The sequence below is a fragment of the Gopherus flavomarginatus genome, chromosome 3 (genome assembly GCF_025201925.1).
Source record: "Gopherus flavomarginatus isolate rGopFla2 chromosome 3, rGopFla2.mat.asm, whole genome shotgun sequence".
Taxonomy (NCBI): Eukaryota; Metazoa; Chordata; order Testudines; family Testudinidae; genus Gopherus; species Gopherus flavomarginatus.
In genome coordinates, this window is record NC_066619.1 from 166,895,378 (window position 1) to 166,912,393 (window position 17,016).

Here is a 17,016-nt window from a genome sequence, read left to right on the forward strand (position 1 = left end):
AATTGGTTCCTGAACCAAGACTTGATACACTATTTTCACCACAATAATCCATAATGTTGTACTGAATGAATTATAGATGACTAATGTAGCAACATCAGTGCATTTATTTGGTAAACAGCATTAAAATAAACATAAAAGCACATATGTTTTGACTTTCCAGAACTTTTTAAAGGGCCTTTGGCTGGGGGCTTCGCTGAAGTCTGAGCTGCAGGTTTCTCTGCAGTCTTCTCTGGAGTCTTGTCTGCGGTCTTAAAGTGTCCAAGGAAATTCGGACAGATGTTCTCCTCTTCTCTTTGTAAATTTCTCTGTAGCAGATGTACATGTTGGATATGCCCCTATTCACAGATGCGCTGCGTTATAATGAATGGAGCTGGAAGGAGGGGGGAGTCCTTGCAGTTGCTTGTCTGATTGGCTTCCATGGCCAGGGTAGCTTGTTGCTGGGTAGCACTGCCGTTTGTTTTTGATTGACTGAGCCCAGGGCCGGGAGCCAATCAGAAAGCTTGAACAATGAAATCAATGATTGGCTGAAGCTCAGCATGTGATGTGTGCTGTTCTCCCTGCCCGCTTTCATCGTAAGGGCAAAACAAGAGTCGTAGGGGCAAAACGGGCAGTTGATTGAAAAACGTCATAAGTGGCATCCAACAAGTCGGGTGTCGTAAGTCCAAGGACTCCCTGTACAATGGAGAAGATGGAATGTTTGCTGGCTGATTGGATGGATGACCTCCATGAAAAGAAAACACCTGTGAGTTTAAGCTTGATTCAGGAGAAGGCCAAAAGCCTGTATAATGATTTAAAGGAAAGAGAGGGAGAGAGCTCAACAGCAGAAAAGGAGACCTTCCATGCTAGTCATGGGTGATTCCACAGATTTCAGAAGCGTGCCAATCTACATAATGTAAAACTCACAGGAGAAGTGGCTAGTGTGGATGAAGAAGCAGCTGAAATGTTTCCTACACAGCTAAACACAATTGTTTTGGAAAGTGGCTGCTCTCCAAAACAAGTTTTTAATGTCGACGAGATGGGCCTTTAGTGGAAGAAGATGCCGACGAAGACTTACATTTCTCATGACAAGAAGACTGCTTCTGGATTCAAAACCTTAAAAGACGGCTTAACCCTTCTGCTTGGGGGAAATGCAGAAAGTGATTATAAGCTGAAGCCCTCGCTTGTCTACCACAGTTAAAACCAAAGAACAATGAGGGGTTACGTCAAGTCTCATCTCCCTGTGATTTGGAAGTTGAATAGAAAGGCCTGGATGACATGCAATATTTTCTGTTTGTAGACCATGCTGTCCTTGAATTTAAGGCTTACTGTCAGAAGGAAAATTGGGCCTTTAAATTTGCCTTCTGCTGGATAACGCAAGTGTCCACGAACTGGACTATGAAGCCCTCTGCCCAAATGTCAATGTCCTATTTTTGCCACCCACATCGTTGCTGCAGCCTATGGACCAGGGTGTATTGGCCACGTTCAAGGCTTATTACCTACAGAGGACATTCTCCGTGCTGATTAAGGAGATGGCAGATGAAGAAAAGCCCAGTGTAAAGGAGTTTTGGAAGTCCTACAACATCTTGAACAGCATGGAAAATGTTGACGCATCATGGGAAGAGGTCACTTCGCAATGTATGAACAGCGTTTTGCGCTGTGCAATGCCACATGCTGTCCACAGCTTTGAGATTTGATGCCATTTCTGCTTTCGAGGAAGAATTTTTCAAGTTGGCGAAGGATATTGGCTTTGAGGAAGTGGAGGAAGATGATGTACAGGAGTTGTTGGAGTCTTACACTGAGCAACTGACAAGTGAGGAACTGATTGAGCTGGACAGCTGGACCAGCAACGGATACCTGAAGAAAGCAAGGATGATGATGATGATGATGTAGGGCAGGAAGCCAGGAGTCTGAGGACAAAGAATCTCTCCGATTTCTTTGGGTTGCTAGACGAGATGACAAAAATCATATAGAGCGGTGATCCTTTTCATGAACAGTCTGCCAAAGTCTCCAGGGCTCTCAGTGATGCAGTGGCTTGCTACAGGGAGATCTATAATTCAAAGAGTCAAGCAGGACTTCTGCAAACAAAAAGCCAGCCCAAGAAAACCCAGCCACCACCTCTACCTAAGTTTAGCATAATTGACATTTTTATACTGTACTACTGTACTGTATTTGCTGTATTAAAATGTTCTATGTGTTTGAACAGTGTTAGTAGGGTTCTTCATTATTTTATTCAATGTTTTGTGTGTAAAATGTGTGCTGTATAACCTGTCAGTGTGAAAAGGTACACCGTTTACGTGAAAAGGGCATTGCCACAGGCGAGTGTGGTGAAGTTGTGAACACATCCCCCACGTATTCCATTATTTCTCATGGGGAAAAACTCCCCAGTATACGTCATTTTGATATCCATCGCCCTTTTCAAGAACACAACCCCAATGTATACAGGGGACCCCCTGTATTCATCATTCTGTGTTATACATGCATACTTATATGCAGTGAACTACAGCACAATAGATGTGGCACATACTTGTTCAGATTGTTTTTAATGATGGAAAGATTTTAATTTCTGACATGGCTGAATTGTGCTAGGCACTCCTCTTTATGTAGAGTGCATTATATTCGACTTGTGAGGATCTGTTCCTCACCACCACAGTAGAGCTCTTCCAGGAGTTCTAGAAGATACCCTCTCTTCTTCTCTCTTGCCCAGATCTCTGGGAGGCTTTCCGAGGGGTGAATAACTTTTACATTGAAAATTCTCCCTCTTAAACCTCATTTTTCCTATATAAAACATTCTCCTTTTAATTTCATTCCACATTCTTCATTCATTGTATCATGGTCTGCAGCTTGTGAAACATTCTTCTGTTGCTGTCTCCAGAAAGAATGATTTCCTCCATCCCTCAAAGTTTTTGAGCTCTCTCCCTCTCTGCTTTCCATGATCTAACTTGCTTTGTCATTTTACATCAGAGTAAAATTTTCACAAGCACTTAAGTGACTTAGGAGCCTATCTCCCATTTTCAAAAGTGATATATGAGTCTGTGTCAGAGGTCGGTAACCTTTCAGCAGTGGTGTGACGAGTCTTCATTTATACACTCTAATTTAAGGCTTCGCGTGCCGGTAATACATTTTAACGTTTTTTAGAAGGTCTCTCTATAAGTCTATAATATATAACCAAACTACTGTTATATGTAAAGTAAACAAGGTTTTCAAAATGTTTCAGAAGCTTTATTTAGATACTTTAAGCTGCACACAGGCTTCTATGTGATCACTTGTTAATCAGCCCCAAAAGGGACAGAGGACAGATTTTGTGTGTGAAAATACCTCTTCACACAGGTATGTGGATCCAAATGCTGAAAGCATTGCAAATGCAATTTTCTTCAAACAGTTTCACTGGCAGGGATGTCCAGCAGGTCAGATTAGAGGCCCCATGATGTCTCTCGGTAGCTTCAAGTGCGCTCCACAGATCCACAAACTTTGATGTCCACAATTCTGAGCTTTTTAACTGAATGAGTTGCATTTCAAAATCTTCAATACCTATCACTGAAATACAGACAAATCCAAGTCGTTTTCTTTGAAGCTTTTCAGGCTTAATTAGAAAAGAAAGCATTGGGCCAAATCACTGGAAATCTTGAAATCTGTCAGAAAATTCTGATTCCAGTTCTTGCATGTACTTTCCGGTCTCATCGATACTGACAGTGCAAGATGTCGATAGCTCTTTTATGAGTTGGAAGTAGCAGAAAGTAGAGGTTTGAATATCCCTGGAAAAAACTGCTAGTTTCACAAAAAATGCTTTCCAGGCTTCATAAAGATCCAGAACTGTTTGTCCTGCAGCCTGGAGACAGAGGTTGAGTTCGTTTAGGTGAGCAGTGATGTCAGTTAGAAACATGAGCGCTTACACAGCCATTTGTCATCATCCAGTTTGGGGTAGTTTTGTTCTTTTTCTGACAAAAAGGCCTTGATTGCATTAAAAAATTTTACCAAGTCACCAAAACCTTGCCACGACTTAGCCTCCGAATGTTGCTGTGAAGTGGGATGTCATTATAAGCACTGTCCATCTCTTCTAGCAGTGCTTGAATCTGTGAGTCAAAGCAGATTGAGTAACAAGGAAATTAACAATTTGCACCACTGTATTCATCACCTTATTAAGCTCTGAATTAGAAATTTTAGCACACAGGTTTTTTTGATGGATGATACAGTGAAATTTGACTGTCAGATGGCCAATTTGATCTTCAAGTTACTTTACAAATCCCTTCTGTTTTTTGACCATGGTAGGAGCACCATCTGTTGTCACACAAAATATTATTCTGATGTCAACTCCTCGTTCTTCAAAATGGTCTACAAAACTTTCCAATATATCTTCCCCCTTTGTTGTGCCATGCAGGGGTTTTAGGCCACAAAGTTCCTCTTGGATTTCATTGGAAGCATAATATCTTGCAACAACTGCCAAATGCAGAACGTTGTTTATATCCACGCTTTCATAAACTGCAACACTAAACACTGCTATGTCTTTCAACACAGTCATCTGCTTTTCCTTAATGTTTTCTGCCATTTCACTTATACGTCTCTCAATTGTTCTGGCAGAGATGGGCAGTTCTTTTATTCTAGATATGATTGTATCTTTATTTGGCAAATCATTGAACAAAATCTCCAAACTGCTGAGAAAAACTTCTTTTATATATTCCCCATCTGTAAATGGCTTTCCATTTTTTGCAATGCACTGTGCAGTCTTGTAACTTCCTTCTGTAGCTTGATTTTTACTTACACTTAAGCTTTTAAAAACACTGCTTTGCTTCTCATAGGCTGCTACTGCCTTTTTGATTGATTAAGTCTTGTCTGCTTCATCAAGAAAGGTTTTTTCGTGCTTTGTTTCAAAATGTTGTCAAAACACTTGATGTGCGACAAACAACACTTTCATAACAGAAAGCACAAATAGCATTGTCCTTCTTTTCAATAAATCCAAATGTGTCTGTCCAAGCAGGCTGAAATGATCGGACATCTAGCTTCGCTTTCTTAGGAGCTGCCATTTTGTCAAATGTTCCCTTCAACTCAATGGGGAAAAAAATGGCGATAGAAGGCAGGCACAAGGTCAAACGCAGTGTGGTCTGATATAAGCAATTTTAAGATGGGATGCTGCACAGTGGGACATAGCGGGGAGGCTGCAGAGCAGCGATCCAAGGCCAGGAGCAGAGCCCAGGGTGGCCTGCAGGGACTCCAGGCCAGAAAGCAGGCTGAGGAAGGCTGGAGATCCAGACCCCAGCTGGCAGGAGGTCAGCAACTGGAACCCCCAGATCAGCAGCTGAGGTGAATGGAGCTGGCGGATTGTAGGGCTGAGCAGAGCTGGAGGCCTGCACCGTCTGGAAGGGGGCCTGCGCAAAGTGAGTGGGGCTGCGGTAGGGAGGGACCCCAGCTGGCAAGGGGCCAGCAGCCGGAATCCCAGAGCAGCGACTGAGCGGCTCAGCCTGTCCCACTCTGGGGTTTCAGCCTGACTACTGCCAGCTGGGGTTCTCAGCCCCCTCCAAGCTGGGGATCTCAGCCCCCTGCCAGCCTGGGGCTCCTTTCCCCAGGCCAGCAGTGGGTGCTGAGTGGGACTGGTGGCAGGATCCCAGCTGGCAGGAGCCGGCAGCATTAAAAATCAGCTCGCGTGTCACCTTTGGCATGCGTGCCATAGGTTGCCGACCCCGGTCTGTGTCCTGTTGAAAGTGACTAGAATGCCAAAACCTCCTGTGTCTTCGCTTTTCCTTCTTAATAGTACCTCTTCTAACAATATGATTCTTTTCTTTCTCCTCCTTTTGTATATTGACTTTATTAGAGACCATCAGTTGTTGACTTCTTTTGTTTTTCAATTGATTGCAATTTATTGTTTTGTTACTGTGTCCCTCAGTTACCCTTACTCATTGCTTTGAATTAAAGGCACCATGTAAACAAATAAAATGTAGTCTAATATAATATTGTACTCTAATGGATTCTTTTCAGTCTCTTTTCTTGGCAATCCCATCATTCCTATCCTGAGACTGAGTAATGAAATCATGGGAGTTGTTACCCAAAAGGGTTATTGTCTTCCTTACTTTACTCTCATGCACAGCATCTAAGTAGTGTAAAAGTAAATTGTGCGCTTCTATGAGAAAGTAATCTGTAGTGTGCAACTGATTACTTTTCAGATCCAGAAGTTAGTAACTTGTCCTGTTATTGAAAGTAACTGTGAAACAAGCTTGCGCTGACTAGATTTCACACAGTTAATTTAAAAACGTGCCATAGCAAATGTTTGGTGTTTTCCTATCTGGTGTCCTTCTGTGCCACAGCTAATATTTCCAAATTGTATTTATGCATTCAGTGTGTAACGGAATGTTCCCCTTGTCCTACAATGTCTTTATTGTCATTAGTGTTTTTATTTATTTGTTTTTGTTATGTTTTCCTGTCCTTCAAGTAAAAGTAAAATAATTATCTGAAATTCTGCTTTATTTAAGCCTCGTAAATCCATTTAGTTACTTCTTTTATCTGTTTCCCTTTTATTGTCCTTCATTTGTTCTTTTGTTGTGAAAATATCTAATAAACATAAATATTAGAAAGAAAATAAGAGGTTAATAAAACATTTTATTGCTATATGACTTGATCATTCGAGGATAAATATTATTCATTTTATTTCTTACAATCAAGACATTTTTCATTCATTTTGATTGGTAGTGAGTCCCCAGAAAGTAATGAGAAATTAGCAGAGAAGATTTTCAGTCGAATGCAGGCGCTCTTTTTGTTTCCCTAATAACATTCATGCATTTGACCTTCATTAGGGAAGGACATTTATCACCAGCACCATCTAACCATCTGTTAGTATACTTGTCCTCTGTTGTACATGTTCTTGTAAACTGAAGTATTATGGATCACTTTAGGCTTATAACCCAAGTAAACAGTTATGAAGGATGTTGATGATAACTCAAGAACTCATCCGCAACAGAGTGTTGCAGTTTGTAATATGGTTAAAGTAAGGACCACAAATCACTCTTAATAGTGTTTCACAGTCATTATCTCAATGACGCTGGCCTCTTCAGGTCTGCACCACAGAGCAAATCTCTGTACAGTGTGTGCATGCACAAGTGGACCTGCTTTAGTACTGATGCTTTTACTAAGATAGGCTTTGCATCATTGGAGACCCATCACATGGGCTGCAGCTGTGTGCTGATTGGGCCACAAGCAGCCTGCAAGCCTTGGGTTGAGAACCACTGGGATAAACATTTGTGCAGAGGAGATGGGCCTTGGGTGAAGATTTTTAATTATGGGGGATAGAGGTTTGTGTGAAAATGTCAGCTTTGTGGACTGGCTTCTTTTGTTTGAAGAAAAGTTATCGGTTTGTGATTGCTATCTGTCTTTGTTGGATTTAATTTTAACTATACATGGGTGCCAAGAGCCTGGGATAAGCATTTATTTGTTTTGTATGTTGAAATAACACTGCGTAAATAAATAAGATTTTACATATGTGGTAATAGTTTAGTCATACGCATTTTGTTACATTCCTGTTCAAAGCGTGTTGATTTATCAACTGTATGTTTGTGGGGCACAGCATATCTAATAGCAAATCTCTCATTTTAAGAAACTAATTCTGCTTCGCTCTTTCCAATCTTCAGGACTGATGGCTACTGTTTCACCATGGTAGAAGAAGATGAATCCGGAGGACGTACAATTGCTTCAGGATGCCTAGGCTTAGAAGGCTCAGACTTCCAATGCCGGGTAAGAAAACAGTTATGATCAAGGTTTGGTCTAGGTATTGTGATAGTTTTCATTCAGCTGCAGTGTAGTCAGGATAAATGCATGCGTCTGCTGCTTTGATTTTGGTCATGTGGGAGATGTGCCCTCTGAATGCTGAGGAAATGGCATCTGCTCCCCAAAGCTCTTGCTACTTCGTCAAGCACACAATATTGTTAGTTAACTAATATTAGCCTGTGCTTTCCTGGTGAAACTACTACTCGGGTAATTACATTCTGATTCTCTAAATTCCCCCTGCGGCTTGAATTAGGTAACACAGTCTTTACTTCCTTTCCTAAACTGCTGTGTGCTGCGTAGTAGTGTGCCGTAAAAAAGTTGCTGTTTTCACAGAAGTTGTTACATATCACTGATGTGTAACGTGAGTCTTGTATGTGTAGACGGTCATCCAGTCAGTAAATGTGGGGAAGGTATTATAGTTCCAGGGAGAGAAATGTGTTTCCATTTCATGTACTGCAATCAACGTCTCACCCTACACAGCAATTCTCTTTTGTGCTTGCATGTTTAACACCGAGAAATCACTCGGGGTTAAACCCCCAGCTGTTCTGTGCAAACCTCAACATGACGGTGGAGGGAGGACAGCAGGTGGAATGAAGATGACTCTGAGTACATCTACACTGCAAAATAAAACAACAAAAGACCACAACCATGGCAGCGATTCTCAGAGCCTGGGTCAACAGACTTGGGCTCTTGCTACAGGGTGTTGAATAAGGGCACAGGGTAAGAATAGCAATGTAGACACTTCTGCTCGGGCTGGAGTCCGGGCATTGATACTGTACCCCTTGCTGGATTTCAGAGCCCAGGCTTCAGCCCAAGCAGGAACATCTACATTGCTATTTTTAGTCCTGTAGTGTGAGCCCAAGTCAGTTGACCGGGGCTCTGAGACTGGCTGCCGCATTTTTTTGTTTGTTTGCAGTATAGATGTACCCTAAGTAATCTTTCTGCTCCCACACCCAAATCTGGGCCTATCCAGGGGCCAAACCAGCTATTGGTTCAAGTTAGAGCAGGCTAAGGGTTGCTCTTATTTTCACCAGCTTGTAATAAACTCATAGGAGCCATTATTCCAGTAAATATCTCCGAAGTATAGTGCACTGTGTTCTGTCCCCTCCTGCTGCCTCTTCATACCCTTCATAAATCTATTTTGCTGGGGGTTGACTACACTGGCTTTAAGCTGTCTGAGTATTCCCCTACATGAAGGGAATCATGCGCTAAAGCCAAGATTTTCAAAACTAGGTGTCTAAAATGGGGCTTCTAAGTGCTTACTAAATAAGCAGCCACATTTTCCAAAATGCCAGGCATCCTTAAGTCTCTGCTGAATGCAGGCCTGACATTAGGCATCTGTTTCTGGAAATCTTGGCCTTGGGGCAAAATTCTGTCTGCTTTGCTCTGGAAAGTGGGACAGAGGATCAGGCCCTCAGTCTCACTGTACATAAACATGAAATCTGTCTGCCCCAGAATTCAATTGGAATGCTTGAATAATGTAACACTAACGCACACGTTCTCTCGCAGCTCTTCCGTACACTGTTACGGCCAAATACATCTTTGTATAATTGTAATGACTTCAGTGGAATTTCAGAAGGGATGAATTTGTTCTTTGATGTTTAAATGGCTTTAGTAGGATGGCCCAAATCCTTATTGCAGTAATATTCGAAATCCTTCACTGGTTGTGATGCTGTTTACCATGTCAGGTCTGTCTCCTTCTCCAGCACCCAAACAACAGTGTCTGTTTAAAAGAACAAAGATGCTCACAGAGTTCTCTGTGAATTTCTCTGTTGCAGGATACACCCATAATATATCACAGAAGAACTATTGCATGCTGCACAGATGAAGATTTCTGTAATGAAAACCTTCACCCTACGCTACCACCACTGAAAAACAGAGGTAAGAGGAGGAAGAAAATCTATCCTTAAATCAGTAGATGCATGTATTTTTCCTAGAAAAGAAAAGAGAATTAGATGAGCTTCATCGAAAAACAATATTTTTTTGTGTCCTGTAGCTGTTCTGGTAATATTCGGAGAGTATCTACTTGGTTGTTGCTGGTATTTACCTCTATTTGTATTCCCATCATGCCTACAGGCATCAGTCAAGGATCAGAGACCCATTGCACGAGGTGCTGTGTGTAGTAAAATAACAGTTCCTGCTCCAAAGAGCTCACAGTCTAGGTTAGGCTGGGGCAAGGATTATCTCTTACTTTGTTTGTACAGTGCTTAGCACGGGATAGAGGAGTGGGGTTGACTTACTGAGGCCTCTTGCTGTTCATGCCATACAAATATAAAACAACAATAATGAATGCCCTCTGTCATTGCAAAAGATTGTAGTTTGTAACTACATAACAGTTTCAGAATGACACTTGGGACCAGATCCTCAGATGCTATAAATCAGCGTAGTTCCATTGAAAGCAGTGGAACTAATGACAATTTATAGCTGCCAGTAATCTGGCCCTCAGAGAATAAGGTCTAGGCGTTATTGTGAACTCTGTGTTTCAGAGGTATAGAACAAACAATAGAGTAACACTCTACACAAATGCATTTCCAGGTCTGGTTGGAAGTTATACAATATTTTTATTTTTAACATACAGCAGTTCCTGGGTAAGCACGACATGTATAGTCATTGGCATAGCTGCTGTGTCTGACTTGTGTGGTCAGCATCAAATTTGGTCGTAGGAGACAGAATTTCCAATTTTTTTGGTGTTGCCCATTTAAAGCTGAGAACAAACTGTGGGCCATAGCATTGAACAGTAAATAGGACCTGTTTCATATCTCAGTCTAAACACATTACTTATGTAATTACTTACCCACACACACCCCCACATATGCATATAGAAAGTACTATTCCTGCAGTCCTTACTTATATAAGGGCTTCCTTCATTGGGATTCTGCACAGCAGGGCTACAGGATTGGGCCCATAAAATTTAATATGTAAAATAATTCAGCATTGACTGGTGAGCCATGAGATCACTGAAACCTCATAAAATTCTGACTCCCAACATAAGAGCTCTGTGTCATTTTGTTGGTCTTTATTAAGAGAAAAAAAGTGACTTGAACAGAGAAAATCCCAGAAGTAAGTACGTTTGTATGTTTGTATAGTGTATGAATAATATAATTTTATTTAGGAAAATCAAGTCCATGATTTTTCCCCCACGCGCTGGTTGAATTAAACCCTGCAGATTCAAAATGGAGCAACCTTGTTCTAACTTGTCTCTTTCCTTGGTTTTATATTATATTTTCCATTCCAGCCTAAACTGAATGGAAATGTAAAAATCAGGTAGTTAGCATAGTCAGCTGTCTATCTACTGTTTATGCAAAAATGCATGTTCTTTTGCTAATGCCAAATTTTCCTTTTTTTTTCGGGGACAGAGGACACTGAAGTACTAAGGTGACAGATAGCTAAGATGAATAAATACCAAATAGCAGACAGAGTATTTTTGAATACATTATTAGATGAATAGCTTTTAAGCTGCTTGAATACTGCAAAACTAGTTGTTTAATTTGTTATTTGACAAATGGCAGTATGTTCATTTAACGTAATTCCTCCGGCAGTAGTAGCTAGATAGCAAATTGTGGCTGTAATTTTAGAGCCTGCTTCAGATAATGTGGCTCTATGGTCAGTAGCTGTGAAACAGCACCAAAGTCAGCCCCTTTTTGAAAGCTGTATGGTCAGCTGTGATTCTTGGTGCCAGAAACCAGGGTAGCTTGCCACTGTTCTATCACAATCTGAACACTGACCAGCAATTTAGACTTTGAATTCTCCCACTAGCCATATTAATATATAACAGTTGACCAGTTCTGTGTTAATAGCCATTTTTCCTGTCTTGGATTGTTTTTAAATGTGGTGCAGTGACTCTCAGATTTATTTTCAGAATTTAACATGAACAGTGATATTAAAATAAATAACTAAAATTAAAAATGGATTTGTTGAAACAAAAACTTCACTGGAATTGATGCAAAAATGTATGTTGTTTGGTATTTTAAAACATACAAAAAAAGTTAATTCCTGATCAGGAACTTTTGACCAAGGTCATATCTCAGGAGAAACCGGGGTCTGGTGAGGTCCTTCAGCCATAGGTCAAAGGTTGCACAGAATTATCATCTACAGATGCGTGCAATTTGTGTTCTGAAAGTGTTTCTCCATACCTAGCATTTCCTGGAAGGGACTCGCTTTTTAACCACAAACAGAATGAAGCCGCAGATACATTAAAATATCAGACAGAAGAATTAAAATTAATCAAGCCAGAGAACTATCTTTGTGTCAGGTAGGAAGGAAAAACACAACAGCAGCTAAATCCATTTCTGGACAGTGTTCTGATGAATCCTGCAGTACTAGCAGAATAAAAATACCCTGGAGATAACATGGAGTCCCCTTGCTAGTCATGCAGCCGCCTTATTAAGGAAATGAGAATAATAATCATGTCTGAAAGGACACCTCTCTTTTAAACAATAAAAATATTACTGGAAATCCCAGTGAAAGTGCAGACTGAAAGCAGATGAGAACAAATATGTCTTTACTGATTTAAAGCCTTTATAAGCAGAAGTGGTGGTGCCACCATGTCTGGCTCCCTGCCTGTAGAGCTACTGATGAATGGGCACAGGAATGATTGGAGGAATGATGATGGGGTCTGATGTGTGCACACAAGTCTCCAAGCCTCAGATTTCTCTGCCGTTTTTACCCAGATTATATGAATACTGTGAACTGGAAGAAACTGGGGAGGCAGGAGAATCTTCTGTGCATATGATATGCTGCCTCCACCCGAAACCCATTTTGCTGAGTTTTAAATACACGTTTCAGCAGAGTGCCGTAGATGACAAAGTGAAATGGGGCTGGAGGGAAGCACTAGAACTATCTGGAAGGCTCTTGAGTATTATTGAAGATATTTTCTAGAGAAACTGTTTCTTCTGTTATCATCTCTCCCTCCCTGTACTGAAGACAACACACTCCTGTGTGGTGCCTAGAAATAACATGACTGTGTATTTTCTTATAAAGTACACTCCTTGCATGCTGGGCATTGGACAATGGCTAAAACTCCCATTTAGCCAGAGTATGTAGAAGAGCTTCAGTAATGTATTGCTTGTTTGTTAGGTATCCCTCACATAGCAACTCACTGCAATCTTCTAAAAAAAATAATAAAATCCTGCTGATTTTCATAACCTCACAGCTTGGCTTGGCTTGAGTTGATAACTTACAAAACATTAGGAAGTCCAGTTCCCAGATTACAAAAAATAGTGCAAATTGGCACCATTTTCAATCGCAGATGAGAGGCCAAGTTTGAAGACTGAACCACCTGCCTCTCTGCCATTCCCAGGAAATAGCCCCAGCAGGTTTGCACTGAGGCAGACAGAGAAGTTTGCATGGCTGCTTTGTATGCAGCACCTGTTCTGTGGACAAAAGGAGGACTTCAGTGTCCAGGGGAAGTCAGTCTGGCACCTTTCACCAGCCTAAATTGTATCGTAGAAAGATAGGGCTGGAAGGGACCTTGTGAGATGCCTCCTGTGCTCAGGCAGGACCAAGTAAACCTAGATCATCCTTGGCAGGTGTTTGTCCAACCTGTTCTTAAAAACCTGCGGTGAGGGGGATTCCACATCCTGCTTTGGAAGGCAGTTTCAGAGCTTCACTACCCTTATAGTTATAAATGTTTTCCTAATATCGAACCTTAATCTCCCTTGCAGCAGATTAAGCTCATCACTTCTTGTCCTACTTTCAGTGGACACAGAGAACAATGATCACCATCCTCTTTTTAAGAGCCCTTAACGTATTTGAAGACTGTTATCAGATCTCCCATTAGTCTTCTTTTTTCAAGGTTAAATATGCCCAGTTTTTTTAACCTTCACTCCTAGGTCAGGTTTTCTAAACCATTTATCATTCTTATTGCTCTCCTCTGGACTCTTTGCAATTCGTCCGCATCTTTCCTTAAGTGTGGCACCCAGAACTGGACACAGTACTCCAGCTGCAGCCCACCAGTGCTGAGTAGAGCGGAACAGTTACCTCCCACATCTTATATACACCACAAAATGACATTAGGCTTTTTCACAACTGCATCACATTATTGACTCATATTTAATTTCTGATCCATAGTAATCCCAGATCCTTTTTAGCACTACCACATAGCCAGTTATTCCCCATTTTGCAGTTGTGCATTAGATGTTTCCTTTCTAAGTGAAGTACTTTGCACTTGTCTTTATTGAATTTCTTTTTTTCTTTCAGAATAAATCCTCACTATGTCAGGATTGTTTTGAATTCTAATTGTGCCCTCCAAAGTGCTCACATCCCATCCCAGCTTAGTGTCCTCCACAAATGTTATAAGTGTACTCCCCACTTCATTATCCAACTCATTAATGAAAATATTGAATAGTATCAGACCCAGGATTGACCCTGTGGGACATCGCTAGATCTTCCCAGTTTGACAGAGAGCCATTTTTGATTATTCTCTGACATTTAAAAATAAAGTTTTTTAAGCATTTTTTCTTTACATTTTGATGAACATACATTAACTGGTTTCCAAAACCCCCAAATGAGCAAACAAGCAAAATCCCAGCAGAGTAATTTAAAAACATGTTTGAATTCCGGGCAGATAAATCACTCATTTGCCATCATTATTGCCTTGCATAACATGTTGGTAAACATGAAGGACTCCAGAAAGATGTTTTGCCTTCCTTTAGTCTTAGGGCCAATTTCATGCCTACTGTGTGCCTGGTGCATCTTTAATAAAGCCTTGTGTAATATTGTTTTAGAAACAACCTTCTGATCTACGGTAATAACTTTCATCGCTGTAACTAGTTCAGCCTCCCTCACTTTTGTAGGCTAAAATGCAGAACTTGTCTTTCACACCTAGATTCCCTTTTATCTTTAAGTGCTTTCTGGGATTTTTTTTTTCCTCCCACACAAATGCCTTTGATCACAGAAAAAATGTAAATCAGAATTTTCAAGTGTGACTTTCTAAAGTTGGGGCCATTATAAAGGGCCTTATCTTAAGAGTTGCAGAGCACTTGCACTTTTAACTTCTGTAAAAGTTGAGGATGCTCAGCACTTTTATGCAAGTGCCTAAATAGGGATTTTAGGTGGCTGACTTTGGGTACCCAAGTTTGGAAATGTTGGCCACAGTGTATAGAAATCTAGCCACTCTTCTTTGCCAAATCATCTTCAGAGTTCTTTATTCCATTTTATTAGTATACAGTTTTATACACACACATAATCCATTTATAATATTAAAGGAGAAGGAGTTTAACTGTGAGCTGATTACAGTTTCTGATGGGTGTAACTCCGTTTACCTGAATAGAGTCACTTCTTGGTTTACTCTGGTGTACACAAGATCAGAACTGAGCCCTGTATGGGTGGCACTCAACACTCGTTGTGCTGAAGAAGCACAAAACGGCTAGCCCAGATTTTATTGTAGCATGTTCTATGAAACCAGAAACCTCTTGCTGCAAATGTATTTCCATATTCTCCAGAGTATGAAGAATTGTCCCCCTATAGTCTGCATACTCTGTTTAGCCTCTCCTGGGCTAATAGGCAGTGACATCTTAAACTGTTACAAACCACACATTTTAGAAGGGAAATGACTGGCAGACATAGATTGCTAATAAACCATGAAATAGAATCTTGGCCCCCTGAACTGTCACCTCTTTCACAGAGAGAACCGGACTCCCCAGTGGGTTCTCAGTTTCAGCTCCCGGCACACTTAGAGTGACAGTCCGGGTAGAAACTTGCCGCTCTGATGAGAATGATGCGCTCTAGTTTTTTCCTGATAGGCCCTGTGTCAGTGTCTCCTTTCAAAGGCGATGGCCATGGCTTGAATGTTTACATTGTTAATGCTCCAGGAGCAGGTAATGTCAGATTAAAACATGACCAATGTGCTCACAAGGCAGATAATGGTAGGTAATCTCTGTTCATGATGGGAAGGGGAGAGAAGGAAATAGTTGGAAGCAAAGATGGGAGAGGGAACTGGATCTTTAATATAAAAGTGCATGACAGTAAGCCAAGATTCCCCTGGGATCCTCCTTGTCTCGTTACCCTAGTAAATCTGAAACATAATAGTGTTATTCCAGGATGAGTCAATAAGGATAGAATTCTCACAGTTTAGTGCGTGTTCAACATTTGTGCGGAAGATGCAAGACAATCAGATGTGAGGGTTTCAGAAAACCTCATCTTTATCTGCATAAGAGTGAACACCAGGCTGGGAGTGGGGAGTGTGCTAATATATCATAGTTTTGAGAGACTGTAGTTTTAAAAGAAGATGGTGCAGGATTTCTTCAGTTTTCAGCATGAGAATATGCACGACGGTCCAACACATGTTTGGAATGAGGATACAAATTTAGGGATGACAGCTAAATTTTAGTGCAGAACATGAGTATAGCGTGCAAGGATTAATCCGAACTTTTCAGTTATTTTTATATAATCACAATTCTTACACATTGCTTGGCAATGTTGCATTTTCAAGCGGTTTTAAAGAATGGCTCATCTGCAATGACACATTTTTCCACAAGTGCAAGAATAAAAAACAAATAATTTTTCCTGCTCAAGTGCTCTGAGAGAGAGATCCTTAAATTGATGTAAATATAACTTTAAGGACTTTAGCACTATGCTATAGCAGGGATTAGACATCCCTTGTATATCTTCTCTGCTAAGATAGATACAGTTGGGTATATTAGTTGCTTTTGTTAAGACTCTCATAGTTTTCTGAAATTAATAAAAGTTAATTAAGATAAAGAGGCACCTAGCTGTGTCCTAGCTGAGAAGATATGTATGATACAGGACTATAAATCCCAGGTTTGAGGTGGTGAGGGTTAGTGGATTGGTCATGAAGGGCTAAATACTCCCTTGCAAACTCAGTCAAAAGCGCTAGTGTTACCAGTGAGTGCTTTGTCTGAGTAAAGGCTGCAGGATCAGTCAAGCCCTCGATTGCCGTTCCATGTGCTGCGTTTCCCTGTTCAATGAGAGCTAAAGCAGCAGCATATAAAATGGCTCTGAAATCAAGTGATGCATTACACAATATTTCAGTAGAAAAGAAAGGGAACAATTCTGTTGCTTAATATATTTATAAATTCTTGTATGTCTTTTTGCATGTGGAACTAAACCCAGGAAGGCAGAATGTATTTTACACCCAACCTAATGTGAAAGACATCTCAGGTGTGAGAGAGTAGTGTTGACTTCTAAGACAAAAATACAGCCATTGTATAAAGCTTTTTTTCTTTTTAACCAGATTTTGTTGAAGGAAACATTCACCATAAGGCCTTGCTGATCTCAGTGACAGTTTGCAGTATACTCCTGGTACTTATAATCATATTCTGTTACTTCAGG

At 40.7% G+C, this 17,016-nt stretch overlaps 1 protein-coding gene across 5 annotated transcripts in view; it reads left to right on the forward strand.

Annotated features, from left to right (window-relative positions):
• BMPR1B (bone morphogenetic protein receptor type 1B) overlaps positions 1-17,016 on the forward strand; it is a 403,289-nt gene that overhangs the window by 377,538 nt on the left and 8,735 nt on the right. For all 5 annotated transcript variants that reach the window (XM_050944053.1, XM_050944050.1, XM_050944051.1 and 2 more), the window contains 3 exons: positions 7,590-7,692; positions 9,504-9,606; positions 16,919-17,015. In XM_050944053.1, the coding sequence (XP_050800010.1) occupies positions 7,590-7,692; positions 9,504-9,606; positions 16,919-17,015 (303 nt within the window). The remainder of the gene's footprint in view (positions 1-7,589; positions 7,693-9,503; positions 9,607-16,918; position 17,016) is intronic.